We start from the raw sequence: 19,700 nt of genomic DNA on the forward strand, positions 1-19,700 counted from the left end.
CAAAATTATTAGTCAATACTTCATAAGTGGCACATTTGTGACATGCTCTTTCTACTTGCACACATCATTTACAATTTTACAAAAGATATTTATACAAGAGATTAGTGTTTGACTGTCTGTTAGTGGACGAAGCTTTCTAAGACATCAAACAGCATTGACCAGTTTCTGGAACATCTGGAAAATGATCAGACTGTCAAACTCATACCATAGTTAAAAAAAGGGATAATTGAAAAGGAAATAAAAAATAAAAGAACAAAATAAAAGGAATTATAATATCATATGTCATATTTAATCCATACAAAGGTCCAATTAAAAATAGTTTTTGTTTTTGTTTTGTATAGTTTTTTGGCTCATTTTATCCACAATCTTTAGTACCAAGAATTTCCATTTCAGTGCGTCACTAACTGACCCTTCATTGGGAATTTAATAGACAGGGGATCTGACCAATCATAATGCCAAATCTGCCATTTTGTTCAACAAACAACCAGGCAGCAGAGTAGGTTAATTCGAATTTATTAAACTTATTAAATATTGTGTATTGACGTTTTTCCGCAATTAAAACTGTTTTCTTGTGCTGCTTGATCTGAGGCACAATAGCAATGTGTCACAACACATTAAAGAGCCACAAAATGGTATTTATTGTTTGAATTTCTTAAAAAATGACTAAATCTGCTTTGCTTTGTCTGTTGACGTGTTGTCAGTCTCCTCTGAGCCAGAAAAGGTTACTTTTAGTATGAAACATTCTCAACTTTCAAATTTGTTCATTTTTCATGACAGATTTCTTTAGCACCTCAGTCCTGTCTGTAAATTCTTATGAGCTGCATTCAAAACCATTAATAAATGCACATCTGTTACTGCACATTCATATTTGACCCTGGACCACAAAACTAGTCTTAAGTCGCTGGAGTTTATTTGTAGCAATAGCCCAAAAATATTGTCTGAAATTATCGATTTTTCTTTTATGCCAAAAATTATTAGGATATTAAGTAAAGATCATGTTCCATAAAGATATTTAGTAAATATCCTACCTTAAATATATCAAAACTTAGTTTTTGATTAGTAATATGCATTGCTAAGAATTCATTTGGACAAATTTAAAGGCGATTTTCTCTATATTTAGATTTTTTGTACCCTCAGATTCCAGATTTTCAAATAGTTGTAGTATATCGGCCAAATATTGTCCGATCTTAACAAATCATACATCAATGAAAAGCTTATTTATTCAGTTTTCAGATTATGTATACATCTCAGATGTAATACATTGACACTTAAAACTGGTTTTGTGGTCCAGGGTCACATACAGTATTAATGTGCCAAATGTCTATTTTTTTATGGCAACTGTTAACTATATTTTGTCTATAAACCCTATTACTTGGTGAAAAAATAGGTTATTCCAGTCATTGTTATTAATAAATGCAACTATTTATTGAAAACTGCTGTCTTATCATATGGCTGTATAAAAGCAATAAGCAAGATCATGTGTTATGGACTTTGGGTGTTATGGTTTAGGAGACTCTCTTGGCCCATGGTAACATCACTGTGACTTATTTCCCAGTCTACATCTGTTAATCAGATGCAGAATAAAGCCATTGTTTAGTCTGTTGGAACAGTGTAGATTATTAAATTGTGTCTCACTGCTAGACACTTCAGGGAAAAAGCACAATAGTGATTTGTTCCAATTTAATACTACTTCCCGCCAGCCTTCAATTTCATCACTTACCTAGATTTATGAATTACATTTTTCTCATGGGTATTTATTTATTTTTGGTTTTGTTGTAATTCCTTGTGCACCTGTAATTTTGATGACAACTATCCGGTTTAATGTGTACATGCACATCCTATATATAGAGAAAAAGTCATATTTAAAGATGGGCTGCTGTAGTTCTGTGTGTGTATCTGGCTGATTTATTAAGCTCTGACATAGACTGTATACAGTAATGCACAATATATACAACACACATAGTCCACTGAATGCTACTGGTTTGGACGTCCTCCCATTATGAATCTCTCCAAGGCCATTTCTCTCCATAAAAGCCCTGTAATAATGTCTTCTCTCCCCTGGTGTCATATAACAGATTATGATTGTGTTGACGTGAATTGCCATGGGAACCTTTCGCCTCACTGACCCAAGATCAATCATCATTATCTGTGGAAAGTTAACACTGGCTAAGAAACACAATATAGAGCCTCCTAGTTATGTAACCTGCAGACCATTTCATGTGATTTTGTTTTGTTTTCTGTACTGATCTTTTGATGGAACAAAGTTTATAGTCTTCAGAGTATTCCTCAGTTTATTATGCTGCGTCATTAAAAGGAAAATATGTGAGTTCATCATCAAAAAAGCCACAAATCTGGGCACTTTCCATGAAAGCAATTGCATTTGGCAGTGAATATTTATAAAACCAGCCATTAATCATATTTCTGTGTAAACCTGGTACCTTTGCTGTTTGCCATCAGTCCTCTTTAGAAGATGGAAAGAGTACTTGAGGTTGCGATTTCAGCGAGATGATTGTCAGAAAGGTTTAGTAAAAGAATAAACGAGAGGCTCTCTTTCATGATAAACACATGTAGTTTTAGATATAAACATCCAGCCTGTGAGATACACGCAGTGTTTGTGTGATACTCTCATTGCGGTCGTGTCTCGTGTCATTAAAGTTCACTGAATAAGGCAATGTGTTCAGCTTTTTCAAATGAGTCATTATGTAAGGCCTTCGGAAGGCCAAGCTCTCACCCTCTGCCTATTTTTCTGCCCTCTTTCTCATTTGTTCACTTGCTCATTTATTTACTCACTCGCTCAGCTGAAGTTTCTCTTTCTCTTTCTCTTTATCTGTCACTCTCTATCTCTCTTGTGCCTTCTACTAATGTGTTCTCTCTCACAACACTGACGTTTGCAACATAACTTTCAAGAGTTTGTTGCAGATCAGTGGAGGGAAATAAATGAAGAAACTGTGAAGTTTTATTAATTTTGTACAGTTGCTGCACATTTGTCAAGTCAAATACACTACTGTTCTAAAGTTTGGAGTTGGTAAGTGTTTTTAATATTTTGAGGAAAAGTCTCTTATGTTCACCATTTATTTGATAAAAAAAAAATTAAGAATATTCAGAAATATTGTGCACATATTATTCCTCTAATGGCAAAGCTGAATTTTCAGCCTCATTACTCCAGTCTTCAGAAATCATTAAAATAGACCGATTTAGCTTTGAAACAATTCTTATAATCATGAACGCTTAAAACAGTTGAGCAGGTTAATATTTTAGTGGACACTGTAACATTTATTTAAAATAGAAACATTATAAATGTCTTTACTGTCATTTTGAATCAATTGAATTTGTACTTGCAGAACAAAAATATTCATTTTTTAAAAGTATTTAAAAAAAATCTCACTGACCTCAAACTGTTGAATAATAGTGTATACAATAATACATTCATTATCTCTGATCTCTTAGTATTTTTGAACTGTGTCAAATCAAAATTATCTCTGACTAAATATGCATGATGTTTATGTTGGTTTGTACCTGCATTCCATAGGACTAAAATATCATTACTTCTTTCACCTCTACTGGAATCCTAACCAGTAACTGTCAGACTCAGACCTTTGCTTACTTTTATGCCTGACAGCACTTCTCTGTTTGTAGCTTTTTTGATAAGGTCAGCTCTGCTTGGCTCTGGGGCTCCTCCAATGGATGTCAGTGAAATGCTGAAACAGTGTTATGGCTTTAAGTCATGCAACCGTCTGATGGCATAGGGTTTGTTCTTTTTAGAAGTTTTTTAAACTAAGTTTAACTCAAGACTCCCCGGTTGTTACTGGGGTGGTCTATAAAGTTAGACCCAGTTGTGGTTCATGGTAAATGTGATGATTTTGCAAGATGGTGTTGTTACAAGGGGAAGTAAAGCGTACCTGTTCCATGTGCTATTGTATTAACAGATGATGTCAGAGTATTTTTATTTTATAAACTTTTGTAAACGTAAGTTAGGAGGGTTATGCTGTAACTTTATATATTTACATTTTGGATGTGAGAAATGGAAAGAAACAGGTGACGTTTACATCTGCATTTTAAATATGATGGTGATGTTCCAATTAAAAAAAAATATACATCATTGGCTACATTCATTTATTTTATATTAGAAACTCGTCTGGTTTTTACTTTAAAATAGAGAGATTTTATGATATTTTATCATTTCATGATGTTGTTTTGTGCACACTATGTGAGAAATATTATGGTTGAAGTTGGATCTGTTCCTGGAGATGCCTTAATTCATGATGTTAGTTAGAAAGGCACCACCCAGACCAACTGCTCATATACTTACTGTAACATGAAAGTGTATCAGTTTCCTGCAACCCTCATTCTGTCCCTCTACAATGACTACAATACAAAAACAGGGTTGTTAAAATTGTTTTTGTTATCTTTAAGATTCACTTGCTGAGGTCAATTATTGATCGATAATCTGGTCTTGTGATTATCTTCTGATTAATTACATTATGTGTAGCTTAATTCATCTAATTAATTGCAAAATAAATTTGACTGTGGAAATATACCCACATAAGATTATTTAAGCAAATTTTTGTGTTGTTTGGCTGACAAAATGTCTTTTTTTCCCATAGATGTCCTCTTTTTGGATCTTAGAAAAATGTGTCTGGCCGGATTTTCTAAATCGCCCAAAATGTCTGTGATTCGGCTTTTGCTTTCTTCAGTCGCCATTCGTAGTGTGCATTTTTGTATTAGATACATGAAAGAAGACTGTGTCCAGTCCCACCTGCTGCCACAAACAATCTAATATTGCATATCATTTTCACGCATCAGGGGGCTTTTATCAATATCCAGAGAATATAATCTCTTTTGAATGAATACTCACTGTTCAGTTTTGATTTCGCGATCACGTGTGCTAAGTGTAAAGGAAGATCAGATATTTGTCATTGAGCGCAGGATCTGTTGAGCACACATCCTCCAGCATTGTCTGTCAGCCATCTCTCATCTCAACCCGTGATCAGTCAAATCTGACTCCTGCAGCTCGTGTTGGATACAGGGTTTTCCGGAATTTATTTATTAATTTTTTTGATAGGCTACTTTTAAACTTTTTCTGGTGTTGTCAGCCGTCATCTGTATAAACAGTCAACTGTATGAAATTTAAAATTGCGTACAAGTCTGGGGGCAGTGTTGTGCCTGAACGCGTTCATTGAACGATAGTTCATGAACTCGTTCATATTTTGGGCGAACGTGAACTGAACGTGCTGTATTACTGCCTGATAAACGTTACTGTGAACTTGTTCATTCTGGTGTCTGTGAACGGCACGCTCTCTCAGGTTAACTTCGTTCAATAAGGTGCAAGATTTCTATAGAGCCTTCCAGGCCTAAACCCGGCTAAAACACACCGTAAACGGGTCTTAATATGTAGCGGAAAAACACCTAATCTGGCAACACCAGCCACCAGTGTCGCACCGCCGTCTGCCGCATGCGTGACGCGTCATCAAAAAAAAAAAAACAGCAAACGACAGCAGCATGTAGCAAGAAGGCGTATGATCATTTAAAAGAATTTTATGATGTTTATGACAAGGTCGGTGAGAATGGGAGACAAAACATTAAAGCAACAATGGGGAAATGCTGTCCCCTCAATGCTAATGTAAACCCTGGTTGGATAAGGATTAAAAATTGGATATGAAGATGAAATCTGACGCATAGCTTCATTGTTAAAACTGATAAAATAATTGCTGTCTGTGATTCTATATGGGCTGTGGCAATAATTTTGAAAAAGAATAGCTCGCAGCAACGTATGGAAAAAAAGAACTATGAACTAGTTCATTTTTGGAACTGTGAACTTTAGTTAAAAATTTTGTAGTTTGAACTATGAACTGAACTAGTTCATTTTAAAATTTGTGAATTGAACTTTGAACTAGTTCATGTAGAAAGTGAACTTTCCCAACACTGTCTGGGGGGTGGGGCCAGTGCATTATTTTTTCACAACTAATTAAGGTAACGCATTAAACTGAAAGCCTTTATATATATAGATTTCAAGATTTTTTTTCATGTTTTTAAAAGAAGTCTCTTACCATGGCTATATTTATTTGATAATTTTTTTTCAGGTAACTGAGACTATATAACAGCCATTATGAAAGTCTGTCAGTTTTTCCATGAACTTAGAATCCCTGTGCTTCTGTATTCTAATGGCACTGAAATAGATTGCTGTGGATTGGTGTAGTCTGCACAGAACGTAAGAGAACTGATTCACCTGACAACTAATGAGAGCGGTTTCACTCGAGGGCAAACGAAAGCTGTTTTTTACCTGAGATCATTCACTTATCATTCACACAGTAGAGAAATTACTAACTAGAGGCAGCAAGGTACCTATAAAAAGAAAAGCCAGAAAAGATGGACATTACATTGATCAGTTACACACACACACACACACTCAGACTCAGGTCAAAGCTGGTTTTTGGTCTTGTTTGGGTCTCTTTCCTTTTAACATGTTTACACAAAGGCTGTACACCTTGAAACATAGTGGAAACAGACAAAATTGGGTGGTCTCACATTTACAAAGTACTGCTTGCCAGTAAACATAGAAGAGACTCTCCAGCCAGTTAAAATAAATATCTATCACCATTTCTTTTTCCATACCACATGTTATAGAGACCATGATAGGAGATTCTATACGACCGTGTGAGCAAGCAAAAGGACCCAAAACTCACCCTCATGTTGTTCAAACCCTTCATACAGGTTTGGAACAACATGATGGCGAGTTTCCATTTAAGAGATCCCTTTAAGAATTTGTTTAATGCGGATTAAATGGATTTAATTTAATTAACTGATTATAGGGAGAGGCATCAGACAGATACTGTAGAATAATATGAAGAGGAAAAGTAAAGCGAGAGGAAAGTTTTAGGAGTCAGAGGGCAGCAGTGAGATGCTTTACTCCTGGGAGTCAGACAGGCTTGTGTGCACAGTTTAATGGAGTGAAGAGGCCAAAAAATACTTGATTCAATTAGCCATGAGAGCATTAGGCTGAGCTTCAGAGATCTCTCTATGCTCAACCTGTTTACATTGCTCTCCACTAAACCTTGTGTGGTCAGCATATCCCTCTTAATTACTCTCTCATCAGATGGATTCCTTTCTAGTGGTCAGTGTAATTTCCTCTAATCCAGATAAAGGCTCACATTGAAGTAATAGTTGCATATGTGCACGCCCAATCTAGACTTCTTGAGACAGCACCAGCACACATCAAAGAAGACTCTATTAACTGAGGCAATGGTTTTTGCTTTGTTTGGAAAAGATTAGAGGTTAAAGCAAACATTGTGGGCGTTTATATCTGAGGATTTGAATTTTCTCATGTCATCTGAAGCTATTGGCTCCTCTTTTAAATAAAGCTGAATAATTACTTTTTTCCATTCCATCATATTTCATACAGTTCAAACATTACTTGCATTAAATCCAAGGAATTAGAATCATTTGATTGTAATGGAGCAGTGTAAGAAATCAATATGAGTAATTGATTCTTTATTCTTACAGTCATATAAATGATTAAACCTTTACACACACACACACACACACACACACACACACACATATATATATATATATATATATATACACACACACACTGTAAAAGATAAATCTGTAAAATAACAGAAAAAGTACAGGCAGCTCATTACACACAACATTATCTATACATTTTATGACTTCTTTTAACTCTAAAACACAATGCAATGAAGTGTAATATATATATGTATATATATATATATATATATATATATATATATATATATATATATATATATATATATATATATATATATATATATAATCCCTTACATGCATTTTATGAATTGGTGATTGCATCTAAATGTATCTGATTGAATCTTAAAAAATAAAAACTGCAGCATCACAAATTAACAATAATTTAATATTTTGTTTTATTTCTGTACTGTTTTCTATTTCTTTTCTTTTGTCTTTCTTGTTCTGGTCCCACTCACGATTTCTACCCCACAAGTTTGTTTTGTTTCTTTGCCCTTTAATGCTTATTGTTCCATTCCAATCATTTTTTGTGAATTTATATGTTTGACTGAAACCTGGCAAACATTTTCGTTTAGGAGTGTCATGGCACACCGCTTCAGTGGAGCGCGCAGCTTCACGCGGTCCGCATTAAGGGGTCTCAGACAGAATGGGGTTCACATTCCACTGCTTTTTAAGGCAACCCGTTTCAGAGCCTAAACAGAGCATGCAAACCCAGCACACAATGCTTTGTTGTTAAGTCGGAACATTTAGTAGTTATGTGTAATGTATTAATTTCAATTCGATCTGGGGCTAGTCCAGCAGCTTCAGAACCTCATCCTTTACATACGAGACAAAAGTTACCTGTTATCTGTTCACTCAACACAATTACCCAAATAAGTGAAGACAGATAACATTGCTAAACATGTCAGGAAGAAGCTTCAGGCCCTGAATGCTGATAATGAGACAGGGCAGTTTCAGTGGAAGAATGATATTGGGATCATGTCGAATTTAAAGAATGTCAAAAAGAAATATAGATGGAAATGTATTGTCAAAGATGAATTATTGCCAAGCATTGGCAATAATCTACCAAAGCAAAAAAGAACTGATGGGGTGAGGGGTAGATATGTGGGGTACTTATTACAACGTAAAGGGGGGATTGAGAGAAAAGGATTACTGTGTTGCAAAGGTGACAGCTGTTATGCCAGTATTAACAGCTGTGTCCACTATGAGCATCTCTCACTGTGTCTGGCTGAGAAAAGCCTCAACTGTCAGCATGCCAGGAGGCCTTGCCAGTTCATTATAAGCCTACTTTTGCTCTTAGTTCATCAATGCACCGATGCAGGCCATTCAATCACGTCTTAAACACATGCACACAGCACTCACAGTTAGATACTCTGTGCTTTCACTTTTGTTTATATTTTCTCTCAGATTTAACAGTCTGGCTGGATTCACATGATGTGTGATGGGAATAAAATCACTGGGAGGAAACAACACAGCTGGACAGTGGGTCTGTGGACACTTTTCCTGCATTTTTATGTCACTCACATGATGAGTGTTTATTGGCAGTCAGTACTTAGGAAATGTATAACCATTCTAACAGTGTCTGTAATATTTTCTGTGTATTGTGTAATATTTTCTGTGTGTATTTTTTTTGATCGAAATATAGTAAAACCATTAATATTGTGACATATTACAAACTGTGTTTAAAATGTAAATCTTTTATGAATTAATAGAAAGTTCAAAAGAACAGCTTTTTCACTTTTTCACCAATTGAATGCATCCTGAATAAAATAATAAAATAAAAAGTATTAATTTCTTTAAGAAAAAAGAGCTGTTACTTACTCAACATTTTTGAATGGTAGCCTGTGCCAGAAACAATAATACAAAAAACTGTTTTACATTTGCTTTTTAAAAACCAATATAGAGTAGAGTTTCAACCTATGTGCTCATTTAAGCCTTTGCAATGGCAGAGACACTATAATGCAAATTATTGCAATTAATTGCTATGGCAAGTAGAATAAAATATGTAGCTGCAGGTTGTTCTTAAACATAATTTCATTTTAATTGGACATTATATATCTAATTATACTTTAACATGAACTCTGCAATGAAAAGTGTGACATTATGTTAATATTCCTGAAAGTTTCTTTTCAAAGTGCATTACGAGACACATGCTTTTGGTTAGCTAACCTCCTCGATTTGAGCAGATCGTTTTCTACAGACACATCTGTACACTAATTCTCTCATAATCTCACATTTCTGAGATTACATAGTCAATCTGTGTGATTGATGGGGGAGAGAGCTGTGTGCCGGTGTTAAGTAATCTTCAGGGGTCCATCCTAAAATCCTGAACTTCACTCCACAGGATTATGGGTAATCAGCCTGGGCTGGATTAGCATCTGTCACATTTTGACTGGAGTACTCTCCAGTTAATGTAGAGGAACATACATTAGACATTTATCATTAGTATCCCCGTTCCAACCAATCAGTCGTTAATTTGAGAGACACTATGCAGTCATTTAAATCGTGAATGGCTTTCTGTGTATTTTTTTCTATGTGTGTGGTCTCACTGCTTCAGACATATTAGTTGAGGGATCGTGCATTCTTGCGAAGTGATTTATTTCTTTGTCTGGCTTTATAAGAATGACTTTCAGCACAGACTCTGTGAATTATTTTCCCTCTCTATCACTTGATTTACTGCACTTCAGTAAAACGCCAAGTTCATTGGAATGTCGAATAGTGAACTGAAGTCAGTGCTCTGTGCAGTCACAGTTCACATGTGGTATGTTTGCCATGATGCCTTATTCAATGGTGCCTCTTGTGGCATTGTGTTTGTCCATTCAAGTGTCGTCACAGGCTGGTTGACTTTTCCCTAATAAATGTCACCAACTGGCTGAGAAATGGCATTATCCCAGAGCTCCAAATAGAGAACTTTTTTCTTGGCACTTTTTCACAAATTTCACAAATTTCAGGAAAATCAGGCTCTCTGAGTATTGCTTGAAAAATGCACTGACAGTTTTTGGAGCAGCCTGAGAAAGTATGACAGGAATAATACATTTCTCTGTCCTCTCTTTTGTGTTTTGAAGCACTTCAGGCATTAGAGAATGAAACATGCAACATAGCCAGCAGGAGGAGGAAACTCACAACCGCAGACAGACATGGGAAGGTCAGGCGGTTCATCAGTGGCCCCCCTTGTGTCCTACTTGAATGCATCCCTAAAGAAACACAATTTATTCAAAGAGTCTCTTTTTAACAAGGTTAGAATCTATTCAGATGTTTGTCTCCTTTTCAGGGGCCGTAAAACAATAAAAAACAACAACATTAACATCAAAACATCAAAAGAATCGATTGAGAACTGTAATATCCTCTATAAAACGTAGTCAGTGAGACCAGTAATTGCTTCCATAATTTATATTCTATTTTTTTATTTATGATTATCAGTGTCTTACGCACCTGCACTCTGTCTCGTCCTCTAATTAGTACCAGATTTATAGTGTCCATAAAAGATGCCCTGCAGAAGCCTTATGTGGAGGCGCTGTACTTGCTGTCTTTCAAGCAAATTGCAGTCTTTCCTAGCATGTGATGTACTTAAGATATTTCTATACTAAAAGATTTAGATGTAGCTAAAACCAGTTTGCCAAGCTGATATTCTGGGATGAGGGCCAGTGTTTTGGTATAAATGCACTGGGATCACAGCTCTTTTTTCCTCAGAAGGTCTCCGATAGAGAGTCTGTCTGCTGCCGTGCGGTGGACTGATTGATGGCTGCCTATACTCTTGCCTCTATCGCCATTACTCACAGCAGCAGAAATCGTTTTCCCCCCAGCAGAACTGTGACCCCCTCGTCTCACAACAGAACAGATGGAGAGACAAACTGTAGACCTGACTTTTCTTTATTGACAACACTTTATGTCACTGAAGAAAAAACCCTTTTGACTTATGGATAAATGATTTATGAGTAAAGGCTTCTGCAATGCAGCTGAGAAAGGCTACAAGAGGCGCTTTTATACTTTTCCTATCTTGGCGAGCCAAGTCTGTGTGTGTAATGCTTGAGGCATTTATCTGCTTTTATGCAGGACAGTGATGGTGACAAATCCCAGGGATCTCTGCTGAGGTTTGAGAAAAAGCTTCAGTGTCTCCGTTATCCTTTTTTGAAGCGTGCACCACACTGTTAAGCATATTCTATCTTCTCAAGTAGTGTCTATAGTAGAGAACTGTATTTACAATCACACTTTTTCTCTTTTTCAGAGAAGCTTCTGCTTTCATCGCTCCATTGGAAAGTTGAAATTTTTGTCATAAAAATTAAAGATGCATGATATATTGAAACTATGTTTGATATTGTTAAACATTAGATTTTTTAAAGCAGTAATTCACTGTTTGAAAGATGGCCTTTTAATGGAAGTTGTCTGTCTATGCAGTAGAAATGTGATTTTATTTGTTTTCATGGAAATAAATGAAAAGGAAAATCAAAGTGTTGCGTACATTTAAACATAAAAGAGATTTCTCTGCAATTAAAACATAATGCCATTTTCAGAACTCAAAACGAGCTATACAGTTCAAATATGAATTATTATTTACTACTGTTTTGAAGCGCTCAGATTTCAAAACAGGAAGAAAAATTCTTCTCAACATGGCCCTTAACATGCTTCATTGTCATATTGAATCAAGAAGTGCGTTCTGCTGAAAATGAAGATCAATTTCTCATACTGTATATTATAATGTTGTGATGCATAAATCACTTAATGCACTTAAAATGACAGATTTTTTTGTCTCAAAATATTATAGAGAACAAGAATCTAGTCAATAATCGCTCGCAATAACAGTATTTCTTGTCCTTAGTGCTGATTCTGCTGTTGTATTTCTTTGTCTGCTCTCACGTCCTCTTGGTAAACAGATAAACTGAGGGGCTGCCACCAGAGTACCTGTGTATTAAGAAAGTCATCGCTTCCTTTCACTCTCAGCCGATGTCAGCTTTATTATTGCTCAAAGTAAATGATGTGAAGATTATTCTCTGCATGCTGATATCAGTAATAAGTTCAGTGGGCTTTCCTCTAAGCTGCTGATCATCAGTTGTTCTTTTCCTCAATCTGTGTTTGCATGATGTCAGTGAGTGGTTCATAGCATTGTACTGCAGACAGACTCTTTCCAAAGGCCACCATCTGACTCCTGTGCGGGGGCACTCGGCCCCCTGGGTAGGCTGAGAAAACTGTTCGCTGTGTAGCCTGATGCCAAATGCGCTGTGGACAGCTAATATTTTTTATTAGGTTCAGCATAATAAATTCAAAAGGAGTTGTAAAAATGTTGTCTGTATTGACGAATAGGGCAGATTCGCAGTTGTTGGTGGTCAAATTGTGGTATTTATTTGGGAAAGCACAATTGCCTTCTGTTTTGTTGAGTGAATGTAGATCACTCATCCAAGGTTTAATAAATGTTTTATTCATCACCAAGTATGTAAGGTCTTTAAAAATCATAAGTGGAAAAGGATACTTGGTTATTCTTCCAGATACAGCTGTGTCTGCAGTAACAGTGACCCTCAGTTTCTTCAGTGTTCCCAGAGAGAAAGGTTCTTTACATTAGTTACAGATCACATCTGGTAAATAGTTATGTTCTTGACAAATTAGCCAAGAGGATGTCTGGGGGCCTGATGCCTGAGATGCTTTTCAGATTTGTTTTGATGGAAGTTGATGATAGACAAAGAGAAGGACAGAGAGAGAGAAAGGAAAGAAACTTAATATGTGGAGTAATAAAGCATAAGAAGCCGACTTGGTTTGAACAATTTTGATTGTGATCAGATGGCTAGTTTTTGATCAAATCAAAAACATAAACAAAAAACAAAAATGAACAAGATTGTTGATTCATACGCACTATTTGTAGAATTACAGTCAAACACATTTAGTTTGTTTGTTCTCACTTATGCAGTAACTTTTACAAGTTTGGGCCCAGCAAGATATTTTTTAAGGAAATAATATGCTTTTATTTAGCAAGGATAAATTCAAGTGACAGACTGTATAGTCATGTAGAATGTTACAATAGGTTTCTCTTTTTTTAGCTTTTTAACTGAAATGTCTATGTGTGTAATCACGGTTTCCACAAAAAATATTAAGCAACCCAACATTTTGTTTTCAAGTAGTCAACACTATATTTTAAAATATAGAAAAATACAAAACCGTTATTTACATTTTTATAATAGTTCACAATATCACTGTTTTTACTATATTTTGATCAAATAAATGCAGGCTTGGTGACTTCTTTCAGAAAAAAACTGGTCTTAACTGGAATATTACAGCGATTAACAGTGTATGGGAATTATTATTTTTTAAATTAATAATTATGAATGATTAGCAGAATGAAGCAGGAATGATTAAAAATTTTTGCTTCAAAAATATTCTGGTTTGAATGCAATGCACATTATACAGTATTTTGACATGACTGCAGGAATAACTTCATTTTTAATGAACTGGGTTTTGGTACAGTTCGATTTGAGACCTCCCATGAATCACAGTTAAAGGTTAAAATAGCTTTTTGGCCATACATAACCTCCATACTGTTAAAAACCTTTGCTTTTCTACTCACACCTTTCTGACCTTTAGCGCCTCTGTTGTCTGCAGAGGGAGGGACAGGCTCAGGGCAATAACCCTTTCAGATCCTCCAAGCAAAGCCCAAGGCTGGCCCGGTCCACACGCTTCCTGCCACATTCCAGTGCTGACCTGTCAATCACTCTGCCAAGGCCCTGAATCTCTCTGACCCTTTTTCATGGCAGTGCTTTTCCGTTGGGCTTTGCTGTCAGAGACCCAGTGTGTGAGGCAGCAGAGAAAGATAAAGAAGACACACAGACACAAGTCATCCCCCTTCACTCACACTCTACTGATTTGTTACTGCAAACTCAGGCGTCCTACTAACATGAATAAAAGATAGGAGAGACTTTAAGGATACACCTCACACTGGCTTTTATACCTCACCAAATAGACCAGAGGAAGGCATCATTTTGAGTAGCCTATGTGTGTGTGCTCTTGATCGTCATGTGTTTGTCACCTCAGTGCACAAAAAAAAAGCATTTAGTGTAAATCTAATCTGATCATCGTCATCAGCTGGCATTTCAGCGATGTATCTAATCCAGACCAGTCATGAAAGACTTATTTTGTGTTTTGGATTTAGAGGTTGTAAAACAGCTAACCTGCTGTTTTAGATCCTGTTTCAGTATATTGGGCTTCATTTTAACTTGTACATAAGTGTAGCGCAATACAGGCCAACAGCTTCTGTGAGTCTTAGCCATATTGCTAACTCCCTGCTGCCAGCTGAAGAAAGTAACTTGGCTTCATGCTATGCTCATCAGTGCTATAGCAACTGCTTGCAGTGCAGTCAGTCCTGAACATTAAAAAAGAGTAAGTTAATAGCAGAAGCTAGGAAGCTGTTGTCCATCATGTGGTTATGGTTTGATGGATCTGTCAAATGAGGTTTGCATATGCTGTTTCTAACACCACAACACATCCTGCTTCTATGTAAGTCTGAGGAACTAGACACTTGCAGTGATGTCTCTCTGCTGTGTTTAGAGAACATTTTATCAATAAATTTAATTTTTCAGACTAAAATGTTTTTGCAAATGCAATGTTCGCTGCATATAAGATCCTACAAGAGAGATCCTACAAGAGAAAGGAGGGTTGAGTGTTCTTAATGTGTTCGAATTGCTCCATCTTACACACATTTTCAATGTGATTTTTAGACAAGACTGTATTTTTTAATAGAATTGTACATAACATTTGTTTATATGTAAATATAATTATTTTCTTCAGTGTTTAATGACAGTTTTTTCCTCTTCGTAGGTCATCCTCATTCTCACTAAATATTACCATGCAGACTCCAACAAAGTTCTTGAGAGTTCTCTTTGGAGGTAAGTGACAGAAGATTTTTGCCCTTTCAGGACAAATTTAGGTTCAAACACTTACAACCTACAGACTCAGAGACAAAAATGACTTCGGTCAAAATAGGAACAGTTTTTTAATGGTGGGTTAGGAAAAAATCCCTTGTGGCACCAACAGTCAATTTGTAATTCAAATGATTTTCCTTTGAGAAGCTCTTCTATTGATTTATTTTATGCAAATTTTAGATTTATCATGGAAAATATTAAATGCTATAGCTTCAGTCAGATCAAGTTAAGCTTATCACTCTTCAACCATGTTTGTGAATTTTGTGCGGGGGAACAAAATGTTGCCCCTCTTACAGGTTGTACTGCTAAATGCAAAACAATTGAACAATTGTATTCAACATGACAAAACCACAATACACACAGTACAGACAGAAAATGGCTAGATATTTACTTTACAGTATACACAGTTTGTTTGATTTTTTTTTTACTTCTAACCTCTGTATTCACCCATTACCTGTCTTCAAACATATCCATTTATTATTTGTTAAATAAATTACATAAAAAAGGATACAATAACATTTTAGTGTATAATTTCTTTAGATTTTATTTAATCTGATCTTTGGCTAAGAATAAGTAATACCCTACGTGAATATGTGGGTTTCCAAACAAAAGATCTAGTATGCTAATTAAATCTGTACTGGATTTTTGTAGTAGGGCAGAAATGATTAAAGATGAACAGCGTGATATATAAATATGGTATAAGACTGTCACTGTGATTTCTTGTCCATGATCACTTCTGCTAATTATACTGTACAAACAATAGAAATAAGCATTGCTAGATAATGCTAATAAATTGTTTTTTTGAAAGAGAATGCTTTTATTAACATGACTGCTTCACGGTTTTAAATAGTTACATATTGGATTAAATAGTTATAGATATTGAAATACAGTATGAATAATACAATTGAAACAATATTCATATGGAATTATCCGAGTGAGAGAGAAATGTAGGAAAAGATAGAGTGCACTCAGTGCAGCAAAGGGGGCCATTCACACAGAACACTTTTTTGCTTTGAAAAACGTAGGGTATTTCTTTCTCAAAAGTTGAACTTATTTTATCTTGGGCATTGTGTATTTAGAATGTCGTGTCATTAATGAAAAGCTGCAAAAAATTGCAAGATGCAAGTGTAATGTCCAAATGCGTCCATCTTGTATGCATTTACATAGAAAAACACTGGAAAGCTAGTACAATGTGAACAGCTCCTGAAGCTCAGAAGAGAGGAAGAGAGATGCCAGTGAGGGCAGGACTGTTGTCAACAAAGACAGAGCTCAGGTAAAGAGGAAGAGCATAAGGCAAGAGGAGAATCCAAGAGCAGATGCCAGCGAGAGAAAAGAGAGTGAATGTAGATGACTGAGGTTCAAAACATTCAAACTGGCCGTCAGCAAGTCACAGCTGACCCTTGTTGTAAAACATTTCACCCAACAGGTTTAGACTGTTTATAGGCTAAGGAAAAGGTCCCTTATGGAAAGAAAACAGGGTTGTAAGAAGTAAATACTTGCCTTTGTTAAAGCCATGGAGTTTTACCATCTAAGAACAGAAGTTCATGTAGACAGCTTAGCAAGTGCATCATTTAGAATCGACCATTGTTGATGCCTGGATCTCTCTCTTGTCTTGGTTTCTGCAGTCCTCTTGGGTGTGATAAGCGGGTCCAATGCCTCTGCAGTGAACTTAGAAATGACTTAATTAGGACTGCCTAGGGGTTTCCTGGACCCTGTGCTAATTGCCGCACACTATCCACTATTAGCAACTAACCCTGACCGTTTAATGACTGCCAGCCAGGGCTTTGTAAACCTTTCTGGGTTAGGCAAAGTTAGGCTTAATCACCAGTCTATCATGAGAGAAACTTTTTTTAAATTTATTGTGGGGTTTAAAGATTGAGGCCACTGAAGTGTGAAAAGAAGATGGAGCTAAAAATATAGCGTCACATATGGAATACTTGATGCCATGCTTGTTCCAATGCTCTCATTAGCCTGTCTGTCTGAGGTTGTTACGAGGGTGGCATTAATTTTACATTGGGGCTCAGAATGTATCAGTTGCACAGCTGCCTAATGACCAGGTGGAATGCTAAACACTGTCTTTTTCCCAGCTAGAGCTTCAGCATTCTAAGGACCCCATGTTATATGCAGGCACACATAGAAGAAATGTGCACTGGAGGAACTGAAAAGAGGGTATGCTGAAAAAAGAAAGTGCACAAGACATACTTGACATGTGTTTGGGCAGGTAGGGTACCTCTGTGGCCATCTGGATATTTCTTTATGGCAGGAAGGTAAAATTACAGTTCAGTGCTTCCTTCTTCATTCAGTTCATGACAGTACATCAAAGAGCTTCGTGCTCTTTTTCATTCAGTTATTTGAGTCATAAGGATATCATATTACTTATGTCACGTATCAAGTGCTGTACTCAATGCACTTGAGTTGTCTTACGTTAGCACATGGTGTTTGTCCAGAACAGTTGGTGAGAGCGGCCGCTCTACTCTCATGCCTCTCATGCAGGAACATTTTTCACTAACACAGATGGCTTTCCTAAAAAAATCAGTGTTCTAGAATAAATGAATCGAATTATTAAAAATGTATTTTATTTTATTCATGATATTCATAGAGCCGCCGAATACCAGACTTCAAAGACTGGTCCGTCATTAACCAGACAACCAGTCTTTCTCTACAAGTCATTCAGTGAATTGCTGTATGTAGAATCTTCCGTGTTGATGTTTTAACTGTTGTTGTTCAACTCATAAATTATGCACTGACATTATGATGGAGCGGTCTGAATTTAAAGACACAGGGAGCAGATAAATCAAATTAAACTGGAGATTTAAATTCAGCTCAGGCCATGAGGCTTTTCATTTGTTTGAAATTAGAACAGTTTATGTCATTGTTTGCCAGTTATTGTACTGTTATTTGGAGAGTAAATGCAATAACAAAGTTTCTAGCAGGGCTGTTGTGAAGGAGAATCGAATAAAATTTTGATTAAATTGATAACAAAGAATTTCGTCTATCACTGAGAAAAAATGCCAAAGAAAGATTTGTTACATTATTATGGCAGATGATTAAATCTTATTTTCATAACATTAATCATAAAGGAATATTGTATTTTGGTATTTTTTATGATTTTTAGTCTGCATGTACTTGCAAAAACACGAAGGTGGTACTTCAAGCTTGAATTGCTCTGATAGTTGAAAAAAACCCTTTTGAAGAATTTATGTGCTGGGGACATGATTAATGATGTAGTTTGCTATCACATTATTATTTTTGAATAATTAATCACACTATATTCAGTCGACAGCCCTAGTTTCTGGATATATTCACGATACATGATTGCCCTTGAATGTTTATGGCCATTAGAAGGTGTGGGGCTCCTACATAATGTAGGTATAATGGCAGTGTAGAATCTGAGCGATCAGGGTATAAAAAGAAATACATCAAAGCTGACTCAAAGACACCTAGAGAGACACCTTAATAATGCATGATAGCACTAGTCCTGGCAGACTTTACACACCTGAAAATATCCTCATCAAATATGCTGCATTAAACTCCACATATGTATGATGCTTTACTCTGTACTGCTATTATTGTTGGTTGGGTTGGAGGATGGATTCTGGAGGAACTGACAGAAAGAGTGAGGTAAGCAACTGTTCACACTGCGTAGTAACACTTCATTTTGCTGATGTCGTCTTACCTTAGCATTTTATTTTTGCAACCAATCCTCTATAGTATCTTTAACATGAGCTTTCATTTTTAACTCACTCTATTTCTACGCTACTGCTCTTTATTTGTTGTTATTGACCTTTATGTCAGTAGAGAGAGGCCGAGAACACAGCAAGTCCCAGTGATCAATGAAAATGTGATTATATGTGTGTGTGTGTTTCCTCTGAGGACTTGGTTTAATTCCCTATTGAGCAAAAGAAATGTTTATGACAGTGGTGATCTTCTCCTGAGGTTCTTTACTGTGATTGAAAATGAATGTTTCAGTGTCAGTGATCTCAAATGTAACTCTATTTATATGGGGTTTTTTTTAACCACAGTCTTTATGCAAATTTCTATTTATATCTAATCTAAATATATCTAAATGATCCAATGGACTGTAGCGGGAAAACTGCTGTCGTTTGAACTTGACTTAAGTACAGAGTCAGCAGCCAAACAAGCATTTCTCAACCAGCAGCCCACGGCTGGTGAGCTCTCTCTTGGCGTTCCCTAATTTGGACCATTTAGCATTGATGGTGTTTCATCTCTGCCTGCGCTTTCACCAGTGCACATGAACGAGCTGATGATAGTGATATTTTTGCATACCAGGCA

The 19,700-nt window shown here is 36.2% G+C and overlaps 1 protein-coding gene across 3 annotated transcripts in view; it reads left to right on the forward strand.

Moving 5' to 3' along the window:
- The window catches only part of LOC132122757 (VPS10 domain-containing receptor SorCS2-like), a 162,969-nt gene that overhangs the window by 36,102 nt on the left and 107,167 nt on the right, over positions 1 to 19,700 (forward strand). For all 3 annotated transcript variants that reach the window (XM_059533147.1, XM_059533137.1, XM_059533156.1), the window contains exon 2: positions 15,304 to 15,371. In XM_059533147.1, coding sequence (XP_059389130.1) covers positions 15,304 to 15,371 — 68 coding nt within the window. The remainder of the gene's footprint in view (positions 1 to 15,303; positions 15,372 to 19,700) is intronic.

This window comes from Carassius carassius, chromosome 3, assembly GCF_963082965.1.
Source record: "Carassius carassius chromosome 3, fCarCar2.1, whole genome shotgun sequence".
NCBI classification, from domain to species: domain Eukaryota; kingdom Metazoa; phylum Chordata; class Actinopteri; order Cypriniformes; family Cyprinidae; genus Carassius; species Carassius carassius.